General features: G+C 47.8%; 1 protein-coding gene across 3 annotated transcripts in view; it reads left to right on the top strand.

Annotated features, from left to right (window-relative positions):
* Window positions 1-24,049, top strand: part of pgap2 (post-GPI attachment to proteins 2) — a 46,739-nt gene that overhangs the window by 16,650 nt on the left and 6,040 nt on the right. For 2 of the 3 annotated variants that reach the window (XM_060826381.1, XM_060826383.1), the window contains exons 3-4: window positions 9,209-9,461; window positions 9,645-9,751. In XM_060826381.1, the coding sequence (XP_060682364.1) occupies window positions 9,209-9,461; window positions 9,645-9,751 (360 nt within the window). The remainder of the gene's footprint in view (window positions 1-9,208; window positions 9,462-9,644; window positions 9,752-24,049) is intronic. The other variant, XM_060826382.1, reaches the window with a different exon arrangement.

The following is a 24,049-nucleotide window of genomic DNA, read 5'->3' on the forward strand; positions in this document are numbered from 1 at the left end:
TTGAGTGGGCCAACCCTTTCCCTAGTTACCCTCTTGCTCCTTATATATGGAAAAAAGGCTTTGGGATTTTCCTTAACCCTGTTTGCTAAAGATATTTCATGACTCCTTTTACCCCTCTTAATTCTTCATTTCAGGTTGGTCCTACATTCCTGATATTGTTCCAAAGCTTTGTCTGTCTTCAGTCACCGAGACCTTATGTACGCATCCTTTTTCCTCTTAGCTAGTCTCTCAGTTGCACTGTCACCCATGGTTCCCTAACCTTGCCATTTCTATCCCTCATTTTCACAGGAACATACCTCTCCTGAACTCTAATCAACTTCTATTTAAAAGCCTCCCACATTTCGAATGTAGGTTTCCCTTCAAGCAGCTGCTCCTATTTTACATTCCCCAGCTCCTGCTGAATTTTGGTAGAGTTGGACTTCCCCCAATTTAGCACTCTTTCTTTGGGACCATTCTCGCCTTTGTCCATGAGTATTCTAAAACTTACGGAATTGTGATCACTATTGCCAAAGTAATCCTGTACTGAAACTTCAACCACCTGTCCGGGCTCACTCCTTAACACCAGGTCCAGTATGGCCCCTTCCCAAGTTGGACTATTTACATACTGCTCTAGAAACCCCTCCTGGATGCTCCTTACAAATTCTGCTGCATCCAATCCTCTAACACTAAGTGAATCCCAGTCAAAGTTGGGAAAATTAATATCTCCTATCACCACCACCCTGTTGCTCCTACATTTTTCTTTCTACATACTTGTGCCTCTATCTCACGTTCGCTGTTACCACTGCCTTCCTATTTCTGAGCTCTGCCCATATTGCCTCACTGCTCGAGTCCTCCATAGTGCCCTCCTTCAGCACAGCTGTGATATCCTCTCTGACCAATAATGCAACTCCTCCACCCTGTATCCCGCCTGGAGCATCGCTATCCTGGGCTATTTAGTTGCCAATCATGGCTTTCCCTCAAACAGTCTCAGTAATAACAATAACATCATGCTCCTAGGTGCTAATCCAAGCCTTCATCTGCCTTACCTACTATACTTCTTGCATTAAAACAAATACACCTCAGACCACCAGAGAAGTCGACATTTTGGGTGTAACCCTTCTTCTGGACTGGGGGAGGGGGTGGGAGGGGGGCTGCAGATAAAGGGGAGAGTCGGGGCAGTGTGGTGTAGTGGGGATGGGTGGAGACCAGTAGAGGGTATGAAATGTTTGGTCAAATGGAAGGAATGAATTCAGTTGATGGTGGGATAGAGTGGAGAGGAGGGGGAGGGGCTGGGAAGGGAGTCGAGGGACGGGAAAGGAGGTTATTTGAAATTGGAGAACTCAGTGCCCAGAGCCCAGTGCAGAGTCCTGGACTGTAGGGTGGCCACGCGGAAAGGGAAAGGGAATTAAAAATGGGCATTGACTGGGAGGTCCAGCCGGCCCCTGCAGGCCTGGCTGAGGTGCTCAGTGAACTGTTCCCTAAGTTTACATTCAGTCACCCCGATGTAGACAAGACCACACCCACCTTCGCAGGGAATGCATTCCAAATTCCTACCACCCTCAGAGTGAGAATATTTTTCCTAAAATTCCAACAAAACCTCCTGCCTCTCACCTTAAAATTATGCCCTCTTGTTGTCGACCCTTTAACTAAGGGGAACAGCTGCTTACTATTTACCTTCACCGTGCCCCTCATAATCTTATACACCTCGATCAAGCCCCTCCTCAGCCTTTTCTGCTTTAAAGAAAACAACCCAAGCTTATCCAGCCTCTCTTCATTGCTGAAATGGTCCATCCCAGGCAGCATCCTTGTGAAACCCCCTCCAGTGTAATCACCTCCTTCTGATAGTGAGGGGCCCAGAACTGCACACAGTACTTCAGTTGTGGCCTAACTAAAGTTTTATCCAGCTCCCACATAATCTCCTTGCTTTTAGAATCTATGCCAGTAACCTAAGACCTTCTTCCTCACTCTCAGCCACCTGGACAGTCTTTGTGTCATCTGCAAATTTATTTATCATTTCCCCCCATACATTTTGTTTTATATTGTTTTATATAAATCACAAACAATAAGGTATATCACTGGACACTGTGATATATCACTGGACACTGGGCTTTAGACACACAAACAACCCTTTACCATCACCCTTAGTCTCCCATGTGGGACCTTGTTAAAGGTTTTGCTGTAATCAGTGTAATCTACATTAACTACACTGCCCTCATCTATACATCTGGTCACAGTATTTGCCTGATAGCCATCCACTCCCCCTCTGCCTGTACCTTTTTAAGATGAGATATGAATTGTAGATACTCTGTAATCACTGTGTTCAGAGGTGTGTACACATCGAGCCTGCGGTGTGACTGCCTCCTTATCCCTGATCCCCACATGGTCCTCTGCCTGGCGGGGGCACACCGGTGACTCCGGCTGCTGCTCACGGTCTGAACGCCCCGAGCTGAGGCTTGTGCATCTGGAGACACTTCCTGTAGATGTGTTTGTCTGGGACACAGGGTATGGCCATGACTTCACACATACCACAGGAGGTACACTCCACTGTCCTGCCATACCTTAACTCTAAAATCTGTTTGTTTGCCTTAGAATTAATGAATACTTACTGTTGTTATTGATCAGACCAGACGCCCTCAAAACGTTTTAAGAAGGTAGCCCAGACCCTAACTTTTAACTTTTTTTTAGGCAGATGTAAAATGGATATTCCAGGAGTGATGCAGCTGCTCAAACCACTCAGCTTTAAACAAACACAACCAGAAGAAAACAGAATTAGAATAACTTAACCTATTTGATAACCCAACCAACACGATATCGCAACTTAACGAAGCTGTTCCAATCCCTATAGCATCCCATAAACACACCCTCAGCAAAAAGTAAATTCAAACACAGGTTCTTACAGGCAGGAGAGATTTCAGGTTGAAAGTCCCGGCAAGACCTCTGTTGAAGCATGGGACCTCTTTTCACTGTCACTGTCTCTCTAGGGCCTCAGCAGTTTTTTGAATGCCTGTTAGAACTAAACCAAACTAGAAAAAAAACCTGAACCGGGAAAATTAACCATTGACCTGCTGTTGTTTTCAGGTAGCCATTTCCAGACCTTTTGGAACTTCTAGGTGAAAGTTAGGGCAGCGGATGCTGGAGATCAGAGTCAAAGAGTGTGGTGCTGGAAAAGCGCAGCAGGTCAGGCAGTACCTGAGGGGGGAGGAGAGTCGATGTTTTCAGCATAAGCTGGTTCCTGATGCAGGGCTTATGCCCGAAATGTCAATCCTCCTGCTTCTCAGATGCTATCGGAACCTCTGCCTTTATGACCCCTCCAGAAATAAACCAAGGACAACCTAACCTTGTTAAAGGGGCATCATTGTCACATGATGAAGTCTTAGTGGCAGCCTAACCCTTCCACTTTCAATAACTTGAGTTTTCATCAGTTTACACATTTATTTTGACTTGATTTAAATTGTATCCCCCTCTTGCTCATGCTCCTTCCTGAAATCCAATTAGCTGCTATTTCTTTAGAAATGATACTTTTTCTAATTGTATACTTATTCCAACGCACTCCCTCACAACAGAGTCTCCCTGATTATTAAATGTATAGATTTCCTGTGATATCCCTCTTGGATTCTCTGAACAGGCCTGTCTCCTGCTGATCCAACTGTGTCTGCTCCTTTGTGATGAGTGAGGGCCCTGAGCTCCACCCTGTCTTTACCTTGTTAGGGAGAGAGGATGCTGTCGAGGAAGGAGTTCACATCACCAATCTGAATGTGTCAGCTATCTGTTTCATTTTTTTCTCCATATGAATCATTGACACACTGTCGTTCAATCCCAGCCGCGGTTGTAGTGTTGGTTTTGGCCTTCAGCTTGTTGTTGAGGTTGCCGTCAGTGTGACAACTCATCACCACACCTGGAGGAGCCTATCATGGGAAGCTGTACCGTTACTACAACATAGCTCAGCTCATACTCAACATAGGGCAGCATGGTGGCTCAGTGGTTAGCACTGCTGCCTCACAGCACCAGAGACCCAGGTTTGATTCCAGCCTCAGGCGACTGTCTGTGTGGAGTTTGCACATTCTCCCCGTGTCTGCGTGGAGTTTGCACATTCTCCCCGTGTCTGCGTGGAGTTTGCACATTCTCCCCGTGTCTGCGTGGAGTTTGCACATTCTCCCCGTGTCTGCGTGGAGTTTGCACATTCTCCCCGTGTCTGCGTGGAGTTTGCACATTCTCCCCGTGTCTGTGTGGGTTTCCTCCGGGTGTTCCAGTTTTCTCCTACAATGCAAAGCTGTGCAGGTCAGGTGGATTGGCCACACTAAATTGCCCATAGTGTTAGTGTGTTAGTCAGAGGGAAATGGGTCTGGGTGGGTTACTCTTTGGAGGGTTGGAGTGGACTGGTTGGGCCAAATTACTGTTTCCACACTCTAGGTAATCTAATCTAATCTAATCTAATCTGCTAGAAACAGGAGTAGATCATTTTGTCTCCCCTGGCATTCGAAACGATCAGGGCTGGACTGATTTGGCCTTAACTCCCCTTCTCTGTCTGTTCGCTATAGCCCTCAATCCCTTGTTCATCTAAACTGTCTAACTCAGCTCTGATTATATTCAATGCCTCAGCCTCCCCTGCTCACCTCAGAAGAGAAACCTCAGTGTGAATAATCCTCAAAGAAGCAATTGCCTTGCATCTGTCTTTGATAACAGGCCCCTTATTCTGAAACTGCCCTGCGGTTCTGGATTACTCCATGAGAGGAGGCATCCTCTCTCCATCCAACCCTGTAAAGCCCCTTTGGAATGTTGTGTGAATTGAGGCCATGAAACACCTTCTGTCTGAACGGGGAGGTATCTGGGCTGGTATGTTTGGATCATTCTGCCATTTGCACACTGTCACGTGGGAAACACCAGGTTATAATCCAACAGGTTTAATTGGAAGCACTAGCTTTCAGAGCGCTCTCCTTCATCAGGTGGTTGTGGGAAATAGTTAAAATCACACAACAGCAGTTTATAGTCCAACAAGTTTATTTGGAAGTTACAAACTTTCCAAGCGCTGTTCCTTTGTCAGGTAGCTAGTGGGGTAGGCTGGCAAAGCTAGGTACCTGATTTTTAACTCACGCACGCTCAACTCCACCACCCCCCGCCGGTCAAAACGCCGCCTCCACATGTGGGAAACAGTTGTTGTAACATTAAGTGGGCATTCATCTTGCTTTTCCACCTTTTCAAAGGGCAGTTCCATTTACAGAGCTGAAGGCTTTGGGAGTTGGAGGAGCTTGTCTATCAGAAGGTTTTTAAATATTTGCTGAAGCTCATGTGCTGTGAAGATCATTTCAGTTGTACCTGAGGCAGCTCAGAAACTACATTGGAGTTTGGACTCTGCAAGGTCCTCTACTGCATATAGTGTTTTAGAAATAATCAAACAAGAACAAATGCAGCAGCATTTCAGTTTTGGGGTGATAAGTGGCAAATAACATTTGCTTCACACAAGCGACAGGCAATGATAATCCCCAACAAAACAGAATCTAACTGTCACCCCTTGACATTCAATGATGTTACCACCACTGAATCTCCCACAAACAACATCCTGGGGATAACCATTGACCACAAATTGAACTGGACTAATAAATGCAAAGGCAAAACGAGCAGGTCAAAGGCTACGAGCACAGCAGTGAGTAATTCACGTCCTGACTCCTCGAAGCCTGTACGAGCGTCACACAGTGATACAGCATGCAAACAGACCCTTTGACCCAACTTGTCCATGCTGACCAGGTTTCCTGAACTGAATTAGTTTCATAGGCCTGCATTTGGCTCATATCCCTCTAACCCTTTCCTATTCATGTACCTGTCCAAATCTCTTCTAAATGTTGTAATTGTACTCACTTCTCCCACTTCCTTTGGCATCACCCTCTGTGTGGAAAACTTCCCCTTTAGGTCCCTTTTATATCTTTCCCCTCTTTTCCCAAACCTATGCCCACTAGTTCTGGATTCTCCCATCCCGGGGAAAAGACCTTGTCTATTTGCCCAATCCATGTCCATCGTGATTTTATAAACCTCTATCAGGTCACCTCTCAGCCTCCAACTGTCCAGGGACAAAAGGTCGCGGTGTATCCAACCTCTCCTAATAGCTCAAACTCTCCGGTCTCAGTGACAACCTTGTAAAGCCCTTTTTTACACCCTTTCCAGTTTAACAATGTCCTTCCTACAGCAGGGGGACCAGAATTGTATGCTGTATTCCTGAAGAAGGGCTCATGCCCGAAAGGTCGATTCTCCTGCTCCTTGGATGCTACCTGACCTGCTGCGCTTTTCCAGCAACACATTTTCAGCTCTGTATTCCAAGTGTAGCCTTACCAATTCTACTACATGTTACAATGTTTGTAACATGATGTCCCAACTCCTGTACCCACTACTCAAACAGATGAATCCAAGTGTGCCAAATATCTTCTTCACCAGCGTCCTCTCTCTATGTGTTCACCATTTACAAGGCACAAGTCTGGAGTGTGGTGGAATATTCCCTAGTTGCCTGGATGGTGTAACTCCAATAATTAGGCCACTTTTGGAACATTGTGTGCAGTTCTGGTCTCCGTCCTATTGGAAGGATGTTGTGAAACTTGAAAGGGTTCAGAAAAGATGTACAAGGATGTTGCCATGATTGGAGGATTTGAGCTACAGGGAGAGGCTTAATAGGCTGGAGTGTCAGAGGCTTAGGGGTGACCTTATAGAGATTTATAAAATCATGAGGGGCATGGATAGGGTAAATAGACAAAGTATTTTTCCCAGGAGTCGGGGAGTCCAGAACTAGAGGGCACAGGTTTAGGGTGAGAGGGGAAAGATATAAAAGGCACTGAAGGAGCAACTTTTTTATGCAGAGGGTAATGCGGGTGTGGAATGAGCTGCCAGAGGAAGTGGTGGGGGCTGGTACAACTGCAACATTTAAAAAGTATCTGGATTGGTATATGAATAGGAAGGGTTTAAGAGGGATATGGGCCAAGTGCTGGCAAATGGGGCTAGATTAGGATGGGATATCTAGTCAGCATAGACAAGTTGGACCGGAGGGTCTGTTTCCGTGCTATACATCTCTATGACTGTATAACACTTGAGAAGCTTGACGCCATCCAGGATAAAGCAGCCCTCTTGATTGGCACTGCATCCACAAACCTCCACTCCCTGCTGAGTAGCAGCAATGGGTGCTATCTACAAGATCCACGGCATAAATTCACCAAACATATTTAGACAGAATCTTTCAAACCCATGACCACATCCATTGAAAAGGACAAGGACAAGGACAGCAGTTCCTAGGAACACCATCTACACCTCCTTTCCAAATCACACACCATTCTCACTTGGAGATATATTGCCAGTCTTTCACTGTCATTGGGTCTAAATTCTGGAATCCCCTCCCTAAGGGACATTGTGGGTCTACCTACAGCACATGGACTGCAGCGATTCAAGAAGGCAGCTCACCCCCACCTTCTCAAGGGGCAACTAGGGACGGGGAATAAAGGCTGGTCAGTTAACAATGCCTACATTGCATGAATGATTGTAAAAAGAACATATTTATGTTACAATGCAGTGTATAACAGTGAATTAGTAAAAGCTGCCTTTCTATCAGGATGCAACTAGAAATCCTCAACACACGTCACAATCCAAGCCCTGACACCACTATCTGATTGCCAAGGGGTTTGAGGAAACTTGCAGTCTGTAGAAGGACCTGTCCATCATGTCTTTAAGTTGGAGGCTGCTGCCCAACATACTGTCTGGGCAGGCCTTGTCTGGTTACAGTGATCAGGCCAGTGTGGATAATTGAGGACAGTATCCTATATTCACAGCCATCACCTCAGACTGACTGCTAATCAAACCCAGCATGTCAATGGAGTGAGAGCTGCTGGAAAAGCACAGCAGGTCAGGCAGCATCTGAGGAGCAGGAAAATCAATGTTTCAGGCAAAAGCCTTTCATCAGGATTCCTGCTGAAGGGCTTCTGCCCAAAACGTCGACTCTCCTGCTCCGCGGATGCTGCCTGACCTGCTGTGCTTTTCCAGCAGCTCTCTAATCTAGACTCTGGTTTCCGGTATCAGCAGTGCTCACTTTTGCTCGATGGAGTGAGATATGACCAGGAGTGGCCTCTTCCCCATTGGTTATACCAAAGATCAGACTGTTCCCAGATCCTGCTCGAGAAGGTGAGGCCTTGAAGATAAGATTAAATGAAAGAGAAAAGAAATCCTAGAGAAGTGCAAATGCTGGAAATCAGAAACATAAACATAATTTCTGTATAAACACAGCAGGTCTGACAGCATCTGTGGAGAGAAAACAGAATTAACGTTTTGGGTCCAGTGACCCTTCTGCAGTTCCACAGATGCTGCCAGATCTGCTGAGTTTATCCATTAGATGGACGAAATTTAGAACAGATAACAGGACAAAGAGAGTTTATTGAATTCACTTCCAGGGTTATTCACTCAGGGAAAAACTCACCATTCCGGGTGTTACCTTGGAGAACTGGTGAAAGGATGTGGGAAGAGGATGAGTTGATCTACCAAGAGATATTCTTGCCCTCTGTTCCAAATTTCTCACAGTAAACCTGACAATAGCCTTTTGACCTTGACTCCCCAACTGTGAAGGGTAGCCTGCTTTCTGTCTACTGTATCCTGTCCTTTCATCTTTTCAAACACTTTTACTGGGATGACCACTTGAAGTACAACATTGAAGGTTAGGGTCTAGTGTGGGTGAGTGAAGCTAGTGAACTCTTTGGCAGTTCAGATTTGAAGGACTTCTTCTGTTCTGGATGATTCTATAAGTGAGGGATGTAAGTTTGTTCTTTAAATGCAAGAAACTGAAGGCATTGAGACGGAGGGACTGGGACTGGCTCCACCTGATGACCAGAGGCTGTAATTACACTGTGACAGTTGACAGTGAAATTGAATGGGAAAAGTTGACATCCCAGTTTGCAGTGTTGAATGATTTATTATTGTCACATGTATCTAAGTAGAGTGAAAAGTTTTGTTTTGCGCGCAGTACAGGCAGATCATAACATACAAAGGCACAAAGATGATGGGCTGATTGTGCAGAGTGAGGAATATAAAGTTATGGAATTGAGGTTTAAAAGTGCAGCATGATTGTAAGAAATGTGAGAATAAGATCAGCTGTAGAAAGCTCAGAGAGAATCACCCTGTGTTAGTGCCATCTTGAATGCTGATTTAAATGTAGGAATCCTGCAATGCAAGTCCTTGCTCTTGTCACTCTGCATTCCTTTTAATTTTTCAGGTCCCCAACTACCTCCCATCAATCAGTGCTGCTATTGGAGGGGAGACTCCTCAGCGCTATGTCTGGCGTTTCTGTATTGGTTTGCACTCAGCACCACGGCTGCTGGTCGGACTCGCGTATTGGAGCCATTACCGCCGTGTTCCTTCACCCAGCCGCTGGTATGGCCCTCTCTGCTTCATCAACTTCACCTTCAACATGCTGGAGAACCTGGCGTTGCTGCTCCTGACCTATGTCTCATCAACAGAGAATCACTGTGAGTCCAAGGACACCAAGCCAGCCATTTGCGACTGCAAGTGTTCCTAGTTTAGGCATGAATATTACATGGAGTGCAGGGTGCTGTGGGTCTTTCTTGTGGTGTTGAGTTCCTTCTGACCAATGCCTTGGTGTTAATTGGGAGGATGTGTTCCTCTGACCATGCCTGATTGTGTCATTCCAGGGGTTCATGAGAAAGCCTTTGTTACCTTCATGGGATCATCACTACTTCACATGATCCTCACCTGCATCATCTGGCAGCAGACCAGGAAAAGCACAGTAAGTCCAGAGGTAATTGGTTCTGTTCTTCCATTCTTTCTCTCTCTCTCTTGCCCGGAGTCCTTTCCAGTACACAGGAAGGCTATCTGGCTCATCAGGTACATGTCTGCCCTCTGTAGAGTTATCTATTGTGGCCCATTCCCCTACTCTATCCTTGTATCCCCTGCAAGTTTATCTCCCTCAAGCACCATCCAATTTCACTTTGAGAACATTCACTGTCTCTGCTCCTACCCCTGAAATACAGTGAGCCCAGATTACCAATCACTGTGTGAAATAGCTCGACTTCACATCCATCACAATATTTCTTGCCCAATATCTTATATCTGTGTCACCTAGACTTTACACCATCTGCCAACATGAATATCCTGACTTTCTTATCTTAAAACTGTCATAACTTCACACACACCGACCAAATTGACCCCCAAACCCCACCCCTTCCAGTCCGCCATGTCCACTCAGTGCTGACTCGGCTTCATTCACTCAAATTTCTCCGGGTGCCTGGCAATCTCCCTCCCACACCCGATTCATGTTTCCAAAACTTCAAACTCATTCCCTGAATTGCTACTTGTCCTGGTTATTATCTAAGCCAAGTGATGTCGGGGCAGTACCATGGGGAGAAGGGTCAGTGAGGGCAGGCAGGATAGGGAATGGCTGGTGGTCATCCTGAAGGTTTGTAATCACTGTAGGGTTTGTTCCTCCAGTGCTGGCATTTGAAAAGAGGGAGCACACTCATATTTAGGTGCAAGGAAAGGATTGAGATGCTTGATAAAGAATGAAGATCAGTGTAAAAATCCTTTGTTTAGCTCAATTAGCCTAACATCAGTTGTGGGGAAAATGCTAGAGTCTATTACATAGTTAGAAAGCATTAATGGGATTGTATAAAGTCAGCATTGGTTTCTGAAAGGCAAAGCATTCTTAACAAATCTACTGGAGTATTTTTGAGGAAGTAACTACAAGAATGAATAAGGAAGAACCAGTGGATGTTGTGTATTTGGAGTTTCAGGTAAAAAATTAGGTCTGCAGATGCTGGAGATCACAGAACCCACCCCCACCCCATCAACCTCCGTATACAACGTATCATCCGCCGTCATTTCCGCCACCTCCAAACGGATCCCACCACCAGGGATATATTTCCCTCCCCTCCCCTATCAGCATTCCGCAAAGACCACTACCTTCGTGACTCCCTCGTTAGGTCCACACCCCCCACCAACCCAACCTCCACTCCCGGCACCTTCCCCTGCAACCGCAGGAAATGCAAAACTTGCGCCCACACCTCCTCCCTTACTTCCCTCCAAGGCCCCAAGGGATCCTTCCGTATCCGCCACAAATTCACCTGCACCTCCACACACATCATCTATTGCATCCGCTGCACCCGATGTAGCCTCCTCTATATTGGGGAGACGGGCCGCTTACTTGCGGAACGCTTCAGTGAACACCTCTGGGACACCCGGACAAACCAACCCAACCACCCCGTGGCTCAACACTTTAACTCTCCCTCCCACTCCACCGAGGACATGCAGGTCCTTGGACTCCTCCACCGGCAGAACATAACAACACGACGGCTGGAGGAGGAGCGCCTCATCTTCTGCCTGGGAACCCTCCAACCACAAGGAATGAATTCAGATTTCTCCAGTTTCCTCATTTCCCCTCCCCCCACCTTGTCTCAGTCGGTTCCCTCAACTCAGCACCGCCCTCCTAACCTGCAATCCTCTTCCTGACCTCTCCGCCCCCACCCCACTCCGGCCTATCACCCTCACCTTGACCTCCTTCCACCTATCACATCTCCATCGCCCCTCCACCAAGTCCCTCCTCCCTACCTTTTATCTTAGCCTGCTTGGCACACTCTCCTCATTCCTGATGAAGGGCTTATGCCCGAAACATCGAATTTCCTGTTCCTTGGATGCTGCCTGACCTGCTGTGCTTTAACCAGCAACACATTTTCAGCTATTTGGAGTTTCAGAAGACTTGTGATAAGTTTCCTCATTAGAGGTTAGTGGACAAAGTGAAAGCATATTGGCTGGGGTGGGGATGTATTGGCTGGGGTGGGGATGTATTGGCTGGGGTGGGGATGTATTGGCTGGGGTGGGGATGTATTGGCACTGATTGATAATTGGTTGACGAACAGGAAACAGAGCAGGAATAACTGGGTCTCTGGTTGGTAAGCATTGTTAGTAGGATATTGTAAGGATCAGTGCTTGGGTCCTGTTTTACTGTGATTTTTTTGTCTTTAGTATCTGAAAATGTATTGGTCTCAGTCTTAAATGGATTCAATTTGACTTAAACGCCTCAGCCTTCCAGAAAGGGGAATTCCACAGATTCACTACACTAGCTTTGTTTTTGTCCTTGTTGGCTGGGCCCAGTATTTATTACCTGTCTGTAGTTGCCCCTTGAGGAGGTAGAGGTGAGCTGCCTTCTTGAACTGCTGCAGTCCATGTGCTATGGGTCGACCTACAATGCCCTTAGGGAGGGAATTCCAGGATTCTGACCCAGTGACAGTGAAGGAACAGTGATATATTTCCAAGTCAGGATGGGGAGTGGCTCAGAGGGGAACTTGCAGGGGGTGGTGTTCCCATGTATCTGCTGCCCTTGTCCTTCTAGATGGAAGTGGTTGTGGGTTTGGAAGGTGCTGTCTCAGGAGCCTTGATGAATTTCCGCAGTGCATCTTGTAGATAGTAGTTAAAAATCAAACAACACCAGGTTATAGTCCAATGGGTTTATTTGGAAGCACTAGCTTTCGGAGCACTGCTGTTCATCAGGTGGTTGATGAAGAAGCAGTGCTGCGAAAGCTAGTGCTTCCAATAAAGCTGGTGGGCTATAACCTGGTGTTGTATGATTTTTATCGTTGTTCCCCCCCCAGCATCTCCACATCATTGTAGATAGTACACAGTGCTGCTCCTGAGCGCCAGTGTGGATGAACAGAATGTTTGTGGGTGTGGCGACAATAAAGTGGACCAGATCATATCAAGCTTCTTGAACAATGTTGTAGCTGCTGCTGCTTGGAAGATCCTTGAACTCTGGCCTGTGGATACACTGACCCCCTGTTCTAGAAGCTGCTAGAGATCTGCGCAGTGGCAGGAAACCTGAGGGGGAAGGTGGGTCCTGAGTGCTGGCAGCGATGGATTCAATTATGGTGAAAGCGTAGTGGTTAGATTGCGTATTGTGGGAGACGGATGTCTGGCACTTGTGAGGTGTCAGGGAGACTTGCCATATGTTAGCCCAAGCCTAGGTATTGTCCAGATCATGTGCTGCTTCACTTTCTGAGGGGCTCCTATAGAGATGTCCTGGAGCTGAGATGACTGACCCCCAACAGACAGAACCATCTTCTTATGTGCCCTGTTCAATTGGGAGGTATTGGGTTGTGTTGGATTTGTCTGCTTTTTGTGTACAGGGTGTACCTGGGCAGTTTGCCCCACTGTTTGGGAGATGCCAGTGTTGTAACTGTACTGGAATAGCTTGGCTAGGGGTGCAGTGTGCTGCTGAGTGCTAGACATAATACTGAGGAGTCTCCCCTCCAATGGCAGCGCAGATTGCTGTGGGTTGTCGAGGACCTGAAAATGAAAGAGTGCTGATTGGCTATGGAGTACAGGCCCTCAGGCCTATTACTGGAAAGATGTTAGCCTTGACAGTATTCATTGCCTTCAGGTGAAGGAATCGAATTGGCCAGAGACTGGGTCTGTGACGCTGGGAACCACTGAAGGGGGCCGAGATGGATCATCCATTCGGCATTTCTGGCTGAAGATTGCTGTGAAAGCTTCAGCTTGACCTTTTGCCCTGATGTGCTGGGCTCTTGCATCATTGAGGATGGGGATATTTGTGGAGCCTCCTCCTCCCAGGGAGTTGTTTAATTATTCATCACTGTTCATGACTGCATTGACGAGGCGGTCCTAGTGCCAGCACATGGTTGCTGTGGAGGTAGGGTTGGGGATCCCGGTGGTGTCTGTGTCCAGTGCAGATTGATGGAGGCAGTGGGGGAGGTGAGCTTGGGGCCAGTATGAGACCCAGCGGCACTGGCAGCAGCTGCATCAGTGTGAGGTAGGCCTGAAGCAGACACATGGCAACAGTGATGTTGAGTTTGGGCCGGTGTCTGTATTGGTGAGGTACGGTGAGGCTGACAGTGGAGGGGAGATGAGGCTGATGAGTGGGTGACTTCCGTTCCAGCGGCGACAACATGGCACAGGGGACTCATGCCCAGACACCAGGCCCAAGGTGGAGCACTTAACAAGGAGGACTGTAAAGTTCCACACCTTTATTTCTTTAGTCTTTTACCTATATATTCCATTTCTGTTTATTTTTCTGTGTTTTAAGATCGCGCCGGAGAGTGGTGACACTGCACACTTTTCACTGTGTTTTGTAACAAAATACACGTGATAATTAAATCAAATCAAAAATCTGGATTTGGCAGGACTGTAGAGCTTAAATCTGATCTGTTAGCCATGGGATCACTCAGCTCTGTCTGTCCCTTGTTGCTTATGCTGTTTGGAATGTAAGTAATCCTGTTTGATAGCTCATCAGGTAGACACCTCATCTTCAGGTCTGCCTGGCACTGCTCCTGTCATACCCTCCTGCACTCTCCACTGAACCAGGGTTGATCCCTTGGCTTGATGTTAATGGTTGAGTGGGGGATTTGCCAGGCCATGGGGTTACAGATTGTGCTGGAGTATAGTTCTGCTGCTGGTGATTGACCACATCGCCTCCTGGATACCCAACCTTGAGTTGTTAATAGTGTTTGAAGTCAGTCCCGTTCAGCACGGTGATAGTGCCAGACAATATGATGAAGGTTATTCCCAATGTGAAGGTGGGACTTAGTCTCTACAAGAACTGGGTGATGATTGCTCTTATTGATCCTGTCGTGGACAGATGCATTGGCAGCCGGCAGATTGGTAAGGATGAGGTCAAGTGTTTTTCCTCTTTGTTGGTTCCCTCACCACCTGCTGCAGACCCAGTCTAGCAGCTATGTACCTTAGGATGCTGTATATCACTGGGTCACCTCCTTTGCTGGACTTGTCCCCTCCCGTCAGGACAGGACATCCTCGGGATGATAATTGTGGAGTCTGGGACGTAGTCATATCATCCTGCTCCCCCCCCCTCAGTCGAAGCAAAATGCTCAGAGATACAGTATAGTTTTACCACCATCATCTTTATTCTGGGGCCTGGAGGGAGAGAGTACAATCGCCCATGTGCACAGAGACATGACTTCACCGTCTTCTCTGGATCAGCAATTTCTTCATGAACTATATCGTCATTTTATAGGGAGGAGCATCCAGATAAGGCAACATACATATTAATTGGGTGGCCGTTACAATCAGCAAGTACCAATAGCAGAGACCAAGCCCTTTACTGTTATACAGTGAATGTTCTTAACCTTGTTAACTGGATTCATACAATGGATTCTTTTCCCCTTGTTAGCTGACCTTGCATACTGAATGCTTCCAATATTGTGAAATGGCTCTATATAATGACTGCTTTTCCACCTTGTTAACCCATTACCCTTGCCTCCAGCACCCCATTGTTAACTGTAAGTTCTTATTTGATCTGAGTCATGCTCAGCTGAATCTCTTGTTTCACAAAACTTAGATATTAACTCTTTCCCTGCCTGCTTATACCCTATACACATTCTCATTCAGGCCCACTGAATCAGGCTTTTTGGACAGTGTCAGGCGGATGCTCGGTTTGTCTGTGAGCCAGCTCTTCCAGTTTTGGCAGGAGTCCTCAGATGTTGCTAAGGAGGCCTTTGACAGGGCCTGATCAGAGCCAGGGCCGCTGTTGTCAGTCTTGGCCCAGTTGGTTGTAGGCGACCTGTTTAGTGTCATTTCTTTCAATGAAAAATCACTCACTTTGCTGTCGGTCTCTCTCGTAGGTCAGTAAACCAGTTGGGGTTTTTACAACATTCAGAACAATTTCATGGTCACCATTAGACTAATAATGAAATCTTAATTCAAAACCCATCATCTGCAGTTTTGGGATTTGAACCCGGATTCCTGGAATTCGACCTGTGACCCTGGGTCAGTAGGTCAGCAACAATACCCCTGCACCATTGCCTCCTCACATTCCTTCTCCTCTCAGTGTTAAGTAGCACACCTATTATTCTGAAACAGTGTCGCAGTATCTAGGCACCACCCTATCACCAGCTCCCTCCAGCCAGTGAGAGACATCCTCCCTGTGGGACCCTGTAAGGATTGTGTATGCTTCTGGAATGAAGGTGAGAAGGTACACAGCCACAGCTGATAGATATCCTGACAATATTTTGCCACTCTAGCTTTTCTAAATTGTTTAAGTGATGTGTGGAGAATAGAGTAAGCGTGATTTCTGGGGCTCTGTCAACCAAAACTGCAGCAGATGGCTTTTTAATTCGGACAACAGACCCCACGGAGTGGAATTGCAGGAGTTTTTGATTGGCATGTAATTCATGCATTTGCCATGAGAGGGTGGTATTGAGCCACTTAGAGAAGCAGGTGGTTTTTTTGAAAGTTCTTGTCTCCCTTTCCCTTCGTAACCTGTGGCTGTGAGTTGGGTGGGGGTGGGGGTGGGGGGTCGGTGCAGGGGTATATATATCTATGGATCACGTACACATCCCTCATTGCCCCGTGGATGGATGTTTGGAGGGTGGGTGGTATGTACAGTGGCGTATGCAGTGTGGGTGTGAATGTGTTTGTGTGTGTGAAGGCTGGATTGTGTGATCATCGTTCCAGTGATGTCCAGCTCCCATCATTCTCCAAAATAATTTGCTCAGAAACGGGTTGAGATGGAGCAAGAGCACACATTCCCTGAGTCTATGCCTATCAGCTACCTCTGTCTGTTCAGCAAATCCATTTGGCACACGTACTAAGAGAAAGTGTCACCCACTTGGCCAAGTACAGAGCTTCCATTCCAGAATTAGGGTCAGTATCAGACTGAGGGATCGGACAGACATGATGAAAAAGGTGGGATCAATTGGGATGGCTAAAAACATGGAAGAGGGAGAAAATACATGGGAGAGTAAACAAGGAAGAACCAAGAAATCTTATAATACTGCTTTTTTACAGGATCATAAACTGTTAGTAAAAGATTACAGACTCAGCTAAAGGATGGGGTTAACGGTTGAGAAGTCGCTTGGACCAGATAACTTACATCCTAAAGTCTCAAAACATGACTGTGTTTAGCACGTGGTTGATTGGTTTAATCAAGAACAACAACTTACATTTCTAAGGTACCTTTTAATGGAATGAAACCCTGGTTCGACCCCCCCTGAGAGTCCTGTGAGCAGATCTGGGTACCATGTCTCAGGAAGGATGCGTTGGCCTTGGAGGGAGAACAACGCAGGTTTACAGGGATGACACCTGGACTTCAGGGGGGACCTTATGAGGTGGGATCACCCAAATTAGGTCTGTTTTCTCTAGAATTTAGAAGGTTAAAGGGCGATCTGATCAAAGGCTTCAAAATATTAACAGGGTGTACTTTTAAGGCTGAGCTAGATTCCTGATCATTTGGGGAATTGAAGGTTACAGGGAAAGGCAGGAGAGTGGACGTGAGGAATGTCGGATCAGCTGTGATCCTACTGACTGGTGAAGCAGATTTGAGGGGCCGAATGACCTATTCCATTTCTTATGGATGAATGTTTCAATAGCAGATGAGCTGAGAGCAGGATGGTGTGGAGTAATTGACAGAAGTGGAAGCAAGCTGCTTGAGTGGTGACATGAATATTAAGAAGGGAAGCTCATTTCAGGGTCACATGACATCAAGTTTCTGGAAGACTGGTTTAATCCCAGTCTGTTGCCAGGGAGAGGGAGTGTGTCAGGAACTTGAGGCTGTCTTGGAGTGGGAGCTGAAAACCCTGGATCGAATACCTCTCATCCAGCGCAGGATATTGGAAGAAACAGTCTCTTTATTCTTGTAGAGGGGGGAGCCCGTGGGTATGGTGCATTGGGACTTCCAAAAGGCATTCTCTAAGCTGCCATTGAAAAGGTTTCTGCACAAGATAAGAGCTCACGTTGTCAGGGGTGAGGTATTAGCTCACAAAGAGAGTGAGCTAACAAACAGGAAACCCTCAGGATAGATTCAGAGTTCTGTATCCGAGGAGTCAGCAACCACTGCATCGTTGAATATTTTGAAGCTGAATTAGACAGACTTTTGATTGACAGGGCAATCGAAGGGTTTTGGGGACCGACGGGAAAGTGAAGTTGAGACCATGATCAGATTAGCTGCTTGCTGACTGGTGGAGCAGGGCCGGATGGGGTGAAAGGCCTACTTCTGTTGCTGGTTTGTGCTGATTTTACCGATACGGCACATTGGCAACCTTTTGTCTGCTGAGAGAGATCCTTCACAAGTGAGTGGGGCTTGAAAGGTGAGGTCTTTGAGCATATGATCATCTGATGTACATGGCTAAGCCAGAGTAAATGTTATAAATTCAGTAAAGAGTGGGTCATGATGGAATTATCACACTGCAGGGCATTTCAGGCAAACACCTTCCAAGCATGGTTTGACTCCCAATGTTTCACAGATCATTGATGGGAGTATGGAGTTAGCTGGGGGACGGGGGGATTGGTCTTTGCGTTGGTACTCAGTTTCCCCACGTGGGTGTTGGGCTGAGCACTGGTGTTGGGGAGGGAATCCCTTGCCTTGTTTCTCCCCCTCTCACCCCCTCCATTCCAACACTGGCAGCTCACTTCTCAGTCAGCCTATCCCTTCCTGCATCAGCTAAACTTGGCTGCAGTTGCTATAAGTGTGTTAGATCTATCTATACCCTACCAGTAAAGGCTGCGTGATGCTGGACTGCTGTCTGTGCGTATTTTTTGCATCATGTGGCTTTTTTGTCGTCTGTAGTTGTGAAATGAAGCCATAAAGGAGGAACAGTCATCGTGCAGAGTGCTGGGGCATCAGGAACTGTAATTTGCAATGACTGCACATGCAGGCTGACACAGCAGAAACCTTAATTCCCTAAAACCCCAGAGTGTCGTTTACCCCTCCTCCACCCCTTCACGCCCCTCATCCTGTTCTCACTCAGTCACCAACGTGTCTGTGCTTTTATTTGGTGACTTTGGGACTGTGTGAAGCATGGCTGTGCTGAACAAGACATTTTGCTCACTTTCAGTTTGCATGTGACACTTTGCACAAACCTCATTGACTCCCTGCAGCTATTTATTTCTGATCTGCAGCCTCCAACACTTCCTCTGGTGTTTTTGTTTAAAAAAAAACCCTCCAGCATAATTTGTAGAAGTTGTGTTTCAGATGGGAGTTTGTGGAACAGACCGTGTGTCTGATTGGCCCAGATACCTCAGGAGCCTTTTTTTAAACCAAATTATAGAGAAGTGTGTCTATTTATTTTGCTGTTGAGGGTTAGATTCTTATTCAGTCTTCAGTCCACACACACATTCTCCATTTAGACTGAAATGAAACCAGAAATTGCAGCAAGTCTGTTAGCATCCATGGAGAGAGAAACAGTTAATGTTTCAGGTATGTGATTCTCGATTGGAGCTAAATTGTCCTGCAGAGCATTCTAGACCATCACAATTCCCTCTGTCTCACAAAAGGAAGAAGAAAAGCATATACTTCTTAAGTACCTTTCACATCCTCAAAATGTTAAACAGTGCTCCACAGACCTTGAAGCCCTTTTTGATATGTAATCATTCCTGTAATATTGCTGATAGCAAGATCCAACAAGCAATAATGGGGAACGATCAGGCAGCTGATTTCTTGTGATGTTCACTGAGGAGTAACTATTGGCTAGTACCTGTGGAGAAGCCTCATGCAATTCTCCCAATAGCAACATTTGGTACTTGTACATTCACCCGATAGAGCAGTAATGGATCACTCCAACATCTTATCCTAAAGATGGCACTTCTAACAGGGCAGCGCTCCCTCAGCGCTGACCTTCCAACAGTGCGGCACTCCCTCAGCGCTGACCTTCCGACAGTGCAGCACGCCCTCAGCACTGACCCTCTGACAGTGCAGCACTCCCTCAGCACTAACCCTCCGACAGTGCGACACTCCCTCAGCACTGACCCTCCGACAGTGCCCACTCCCTCAGCACTAACCCTCCGACAGTGCGACACTCCCTCAGCACTGACCCTCCAACAGTGCAGCACTCCCTCAGCACTAACCCTCCGACAGTGCGACACTCCCTCAGCACTGACCCTCCGACAGTGCAGCACTCCCTCAGCACTAACCCTCCGACAGTGCAGCACTCCCTCAGCACTGACCCTCCAACAGTGCGACACTCCCTCAGCACTGACCCTCCGATAGTGCGGCACTCCCTCAGCATTAACCCTCTGACAGTGTGGCGCTCCCTCAGCACTGACCCTCTGACAGTGCGGCTCTCCCTCAGCACTGACCCTCCCACAGTGCGGCTCTCCCTCAGCACTGACCCTCCGACAGTGCGACACTCCCTCAGCGCTGTCCCTCCGATAGTGCGGCACTCCCTCAGCATTAACCCTCTGACAGTGTGGCACTCCCTCAGCACTGACCCTCTGACAGTGCGGCTCTCCCTCAGCACTGACCCTCCGACAGTGCGGCACTCCCTCAGCACTGACCCTCCCACAGTGCGGCACTGTCTTGGAACTGCATTGGTAGTGGGAGCCTGGAAGTAGTGCTCCATTGTTTGGAATGTAATCTGAACCAATGATGGGCTGACTATAAGGTGGGTATTCCATCCACTGGCTATGCTTCCTCTGATACATTTGCCACATTTCTGCTCCTTGAAACCACATAATGTTTGGCCTCAACCACTTTCTGCGTTTGTGATTTTCATAGACTTGCCACTCTCTGGGCCATTAAATTTCTCACCAGCCCCAAAAGGTTTACCCCTTATCCTTTAGCAATGATTCCTGGTTCTAGACTCCCCCATCATCAGGAACATTCATCCTGCATCATGCCTGACTAGTCCTGTTTGGAATTTATGAGCTTTGACTGAGGAGAAACTCCCATAGATTGAAGAAAGCATTTTGGTTTCAGTTTTGAGAGTTCCTGCTTGATGCTGGATGCATGAAGAAAGAAGATACAGGTCGTTCTGCTAGAACGCCAGTTTCATTCATGTGAATTTGCTGTAACATGATTGATGAAATGGGGGGCACAGACTTTTAAAACATGTGTTGGGTGTAACATGATTTCATCGCCAGCACTTTCAGCGCTGTTTCTCAAGCGCGATTTTTGTATAATGCAGGGCTGCAACCAGCCCATTATAGGAGAACTACCTGTGATTTGGAACTGTTAAGAAATAAGATGTTTCAGTGTAAAGAGTTTAGTTTGAGAGTTCCAGACCAGAAGTGTTTGGTTAAAACTCTGAAGAGATTATGTGCAGCTGAGAAAATCTCAGCATATTGTGTGAATACTCAACGAAGAGGTTATTTGTATCAGCTACGTTAGGTCCTATACAAGTGAAAGAAAGGGGTTCTGTCTGGTGTGATTATGTGAGAGAGTGCTGTTGGAATTATACTTTACCGTGTGTCACAAGCTTGCAATATCTATAAGTAGCTTAGTTTATTCTATTATTTTCTTCATTTATTGTGTGTAACAAATCTCTGATTTAAATTGATTCTGCAGCTCTGTGTTTGTATTTCAGTGAGTGAAAGATGACCTCATGAAAACAAAGTATAACCTACAGAGGCAGATTTCAGTCTGCTATTGAACCCCTCACAGATAACATCAGCTAGGATCTGAACAGCAGTGACTGGTGGCCAGAAGCCGCTCCCAGGATCTCGGGAAGTGGCTGAGTATCCCTTTAGAGAGAGCCGAGCACGGGGCATTGAGTAAACTCTGTCCGTGACTGAGACAAAATGGTCAGCTGTAATTTTTCTGTGTGACGCTGTGGAGTACACTCCTCCACAGGATGTGTGCTTGTCACAGATGGCCAATATGTGAAGCAATCCATCTCTCAGTTCCCTCTCGGCTCAGCACAGAGTACAGTTTGTGGTTTTCCTCATCCTGCTGGAGTGAGAGAGCCAGAGGGAAGGTCAGAGTTCAGTGCCACACTCAGCTGCAACCTGGAACCTGCCTGAGGGGGAGGGCCATTTGGCTGGGATGGAACTCAACCTGAAATGGTTTTTTTCAGAAAATGGTCCAGTTACTTGTACCCTTTCACACTCAACTATCCCTGATAGGGACGGTGTACAGGGAGTTCTAATCTCTCTCTAACCCCGTGCTGTCCCTGTCTTGGAGTGTTTGATGGAAGCAGTGTAAGGGAGCTTTACTCTGTATCTAACCCCATGTTGTCCTTGTCCCTGGGAGTGTTTGATGGGGACAGTGTAGAGGGAGCTTTACTCTATATCTCACCCCTGCTGTCCCTGTCCCTGGGAGTGTTTGATGGGGGCAGTGTAGAGGAAGTATGTGCCCTTGACCCAGCCTTTGTACAGAGCAGGAAGGATGTTTTCCCTGAGTGTGGGGTGTGTAACCAGGGGGCACGGTCCCATATAAGCAGTGGGTCATGTTGAACTCCGGTGAGGAGGAACATCTTCAGTCAGACAGAGGGGAGTGTTAGATTTCCCGACCCCAGAGACTGTGGAAGCTCCTTCACTGGGAAGGTTCAGGCTGAGATTGACAGGTTTCCAGCTACTCATGACCTCGATAGATATGGGGTCATGCGTTGAATAGATAATCAGCCATGACCTAATATCAGAGACCAGACGCAGTGGGTTGAAAATAGGATATAGGAACAGGAATAGGCCATTCAGTGAGATTATAACTGATCCATATGACTGTCCTAACTCCATAAAGTTGGCCTGATTGCGCTGTTCCTGAAACTTGTATTACATTTTTCTGTCACTCTTAATATCTCTTTTCCCTTCCCCCATTCCCTTCTATCCCTGTCTCCCCATGTCTCCCTTCTCTCTTCCATCTCCCTGGTGTCTCTCTGCCTCTTTTTCCTTCTCTCCCCTTATCCCATTCACCTCTCCCCCTCTGAATTACTGAGCATAATCTTTCTCCAGTGTTGTTAAGATGATTGTATTTCTGAATTATGAATTCTTAATCTCTCTCCCCTCCCACTTCCACTCACCTTCCCCCCACATCCTCCCTAACCCCTCCCTCTGTTTATCCCCCCCTCCCTGTCCTCCCTCTGTTTAACCCCCCTCCTCCCTGTCCCCCCTCTGTTTAACCCCCCTCCTCCCTGTCCCCCCTCTGTTTAACCCCCCTCCTCCCTGTCCCCCCTCTGTTTAACCCCCCTCCTCCCTGTCCCCCCTCTGTTTAACCCCCTCCTCCCTGTCCCCCCTCTGTTTAACCCCCCTCCTCCCTGTCCCCCCTCTGTTTAACCCCCCTCCTCACTGTCCCCCCTCTGTTTAACCCCCCTCCTCCCTGTCCCCCCTCTGTTTAACCCCCTCCTCCCTGTCCCCCCTCTGTTTAACCCCCCTCCTCACTGTCCCCCCTCTGTTTAACCCCCCTCCTCACTGTCCCCCCTCTGTTTAACCTCCCTCCTCCCTGTCCCCCCCTGTATACCCCCTCTTCCCTGTCCCCCTCTGTTTATCCCCCCTCCCTGTCCCCCCTCTGTTTACCCCCTCCTCCCTGTCCCCCTCTGTTTATCCCCCTTACCTGTCTCCCCCCTCTGTTTATCCCCCCTCCCTGTCCCCCCTCTGTTTATCCCCCCTCCTCCCTGTCCCCCTCTGTTTATCCCCCCTCCTCCCTGTCCCCCCTCTGTTTACCCCCTCCTCCCTGTCCCCTCTGTTTATCCCCCCCTCCCTGTCCCCCCTCTGTTTACCCCCTCCTCCCTGTCCCCTCTGTTTATCCCCCCTCCCTGTCCCCCTCTGTTTACCCCCTCCTCCCTGTCCCCCTCTGTTTACTCCCCTCCTCCCTGTCCCCCCTCTGTTTATCCCCCAACCTCCCTGTCCCCCCTCTGTTTACCCCCTCCTCCCTGTCCCCCTCTGTTTATCCCCCTCCTCCCTGTCACCCTCTGTTTATCCCCCTCCACCCTGAACCCCTCTGTTTATCCCCCTCCACCCTGACCCCCTCTGTTTGTCCCCCTCTGTTTATCCCCCCTCCTCACTGTCCTCCCTCTGTTTATCCCCCCTCCCTGTCCCCCCTCTGTTTATCCCCCCTCCTCCCTGTCCCCCTCTGTTTTTCCCCCTCCACCGTGACCCCCTCTGTTTTTCCCCCTCCACCGTGACCCCCTCTGTTTATCCCCCTCCACCCGGACCCCCTCTGTTTACCCCCCCCCTCCCTGCCCTCCCTCTGTTTATCCCCCCTCCTGTCCCTCCTCTGTTTATTCCCCCTCCCTGTCCCCCTCTGTTTATTCCTTCTCCCTGTCCCCCCTCTGTTTATCCCCCCTCCTCCCTCTCCCCCTCTGTTTATCCCCCCTCCTCCCTGTCCCCCCTCTGTTTATCCCCCACCCTCCCTGTCCCCCCTCTGTTT

Source organism: Hemiscyllium ocellatum, chromosome 6 (genome assembly GCF_020745735.1).
Source record: "Hemiscyllium ocellatum isolate sHemOce1 chromosome 6, sHemOce1.pat.X.cur, whole genome shotgun sequence".
NCBI lineage: Eukaryota > Metazoa > Chordata > Chondrichthyes > Orectolobiformes > Hemiscylliidae > Hemiscyllium > Hemiscyllium ocellatum.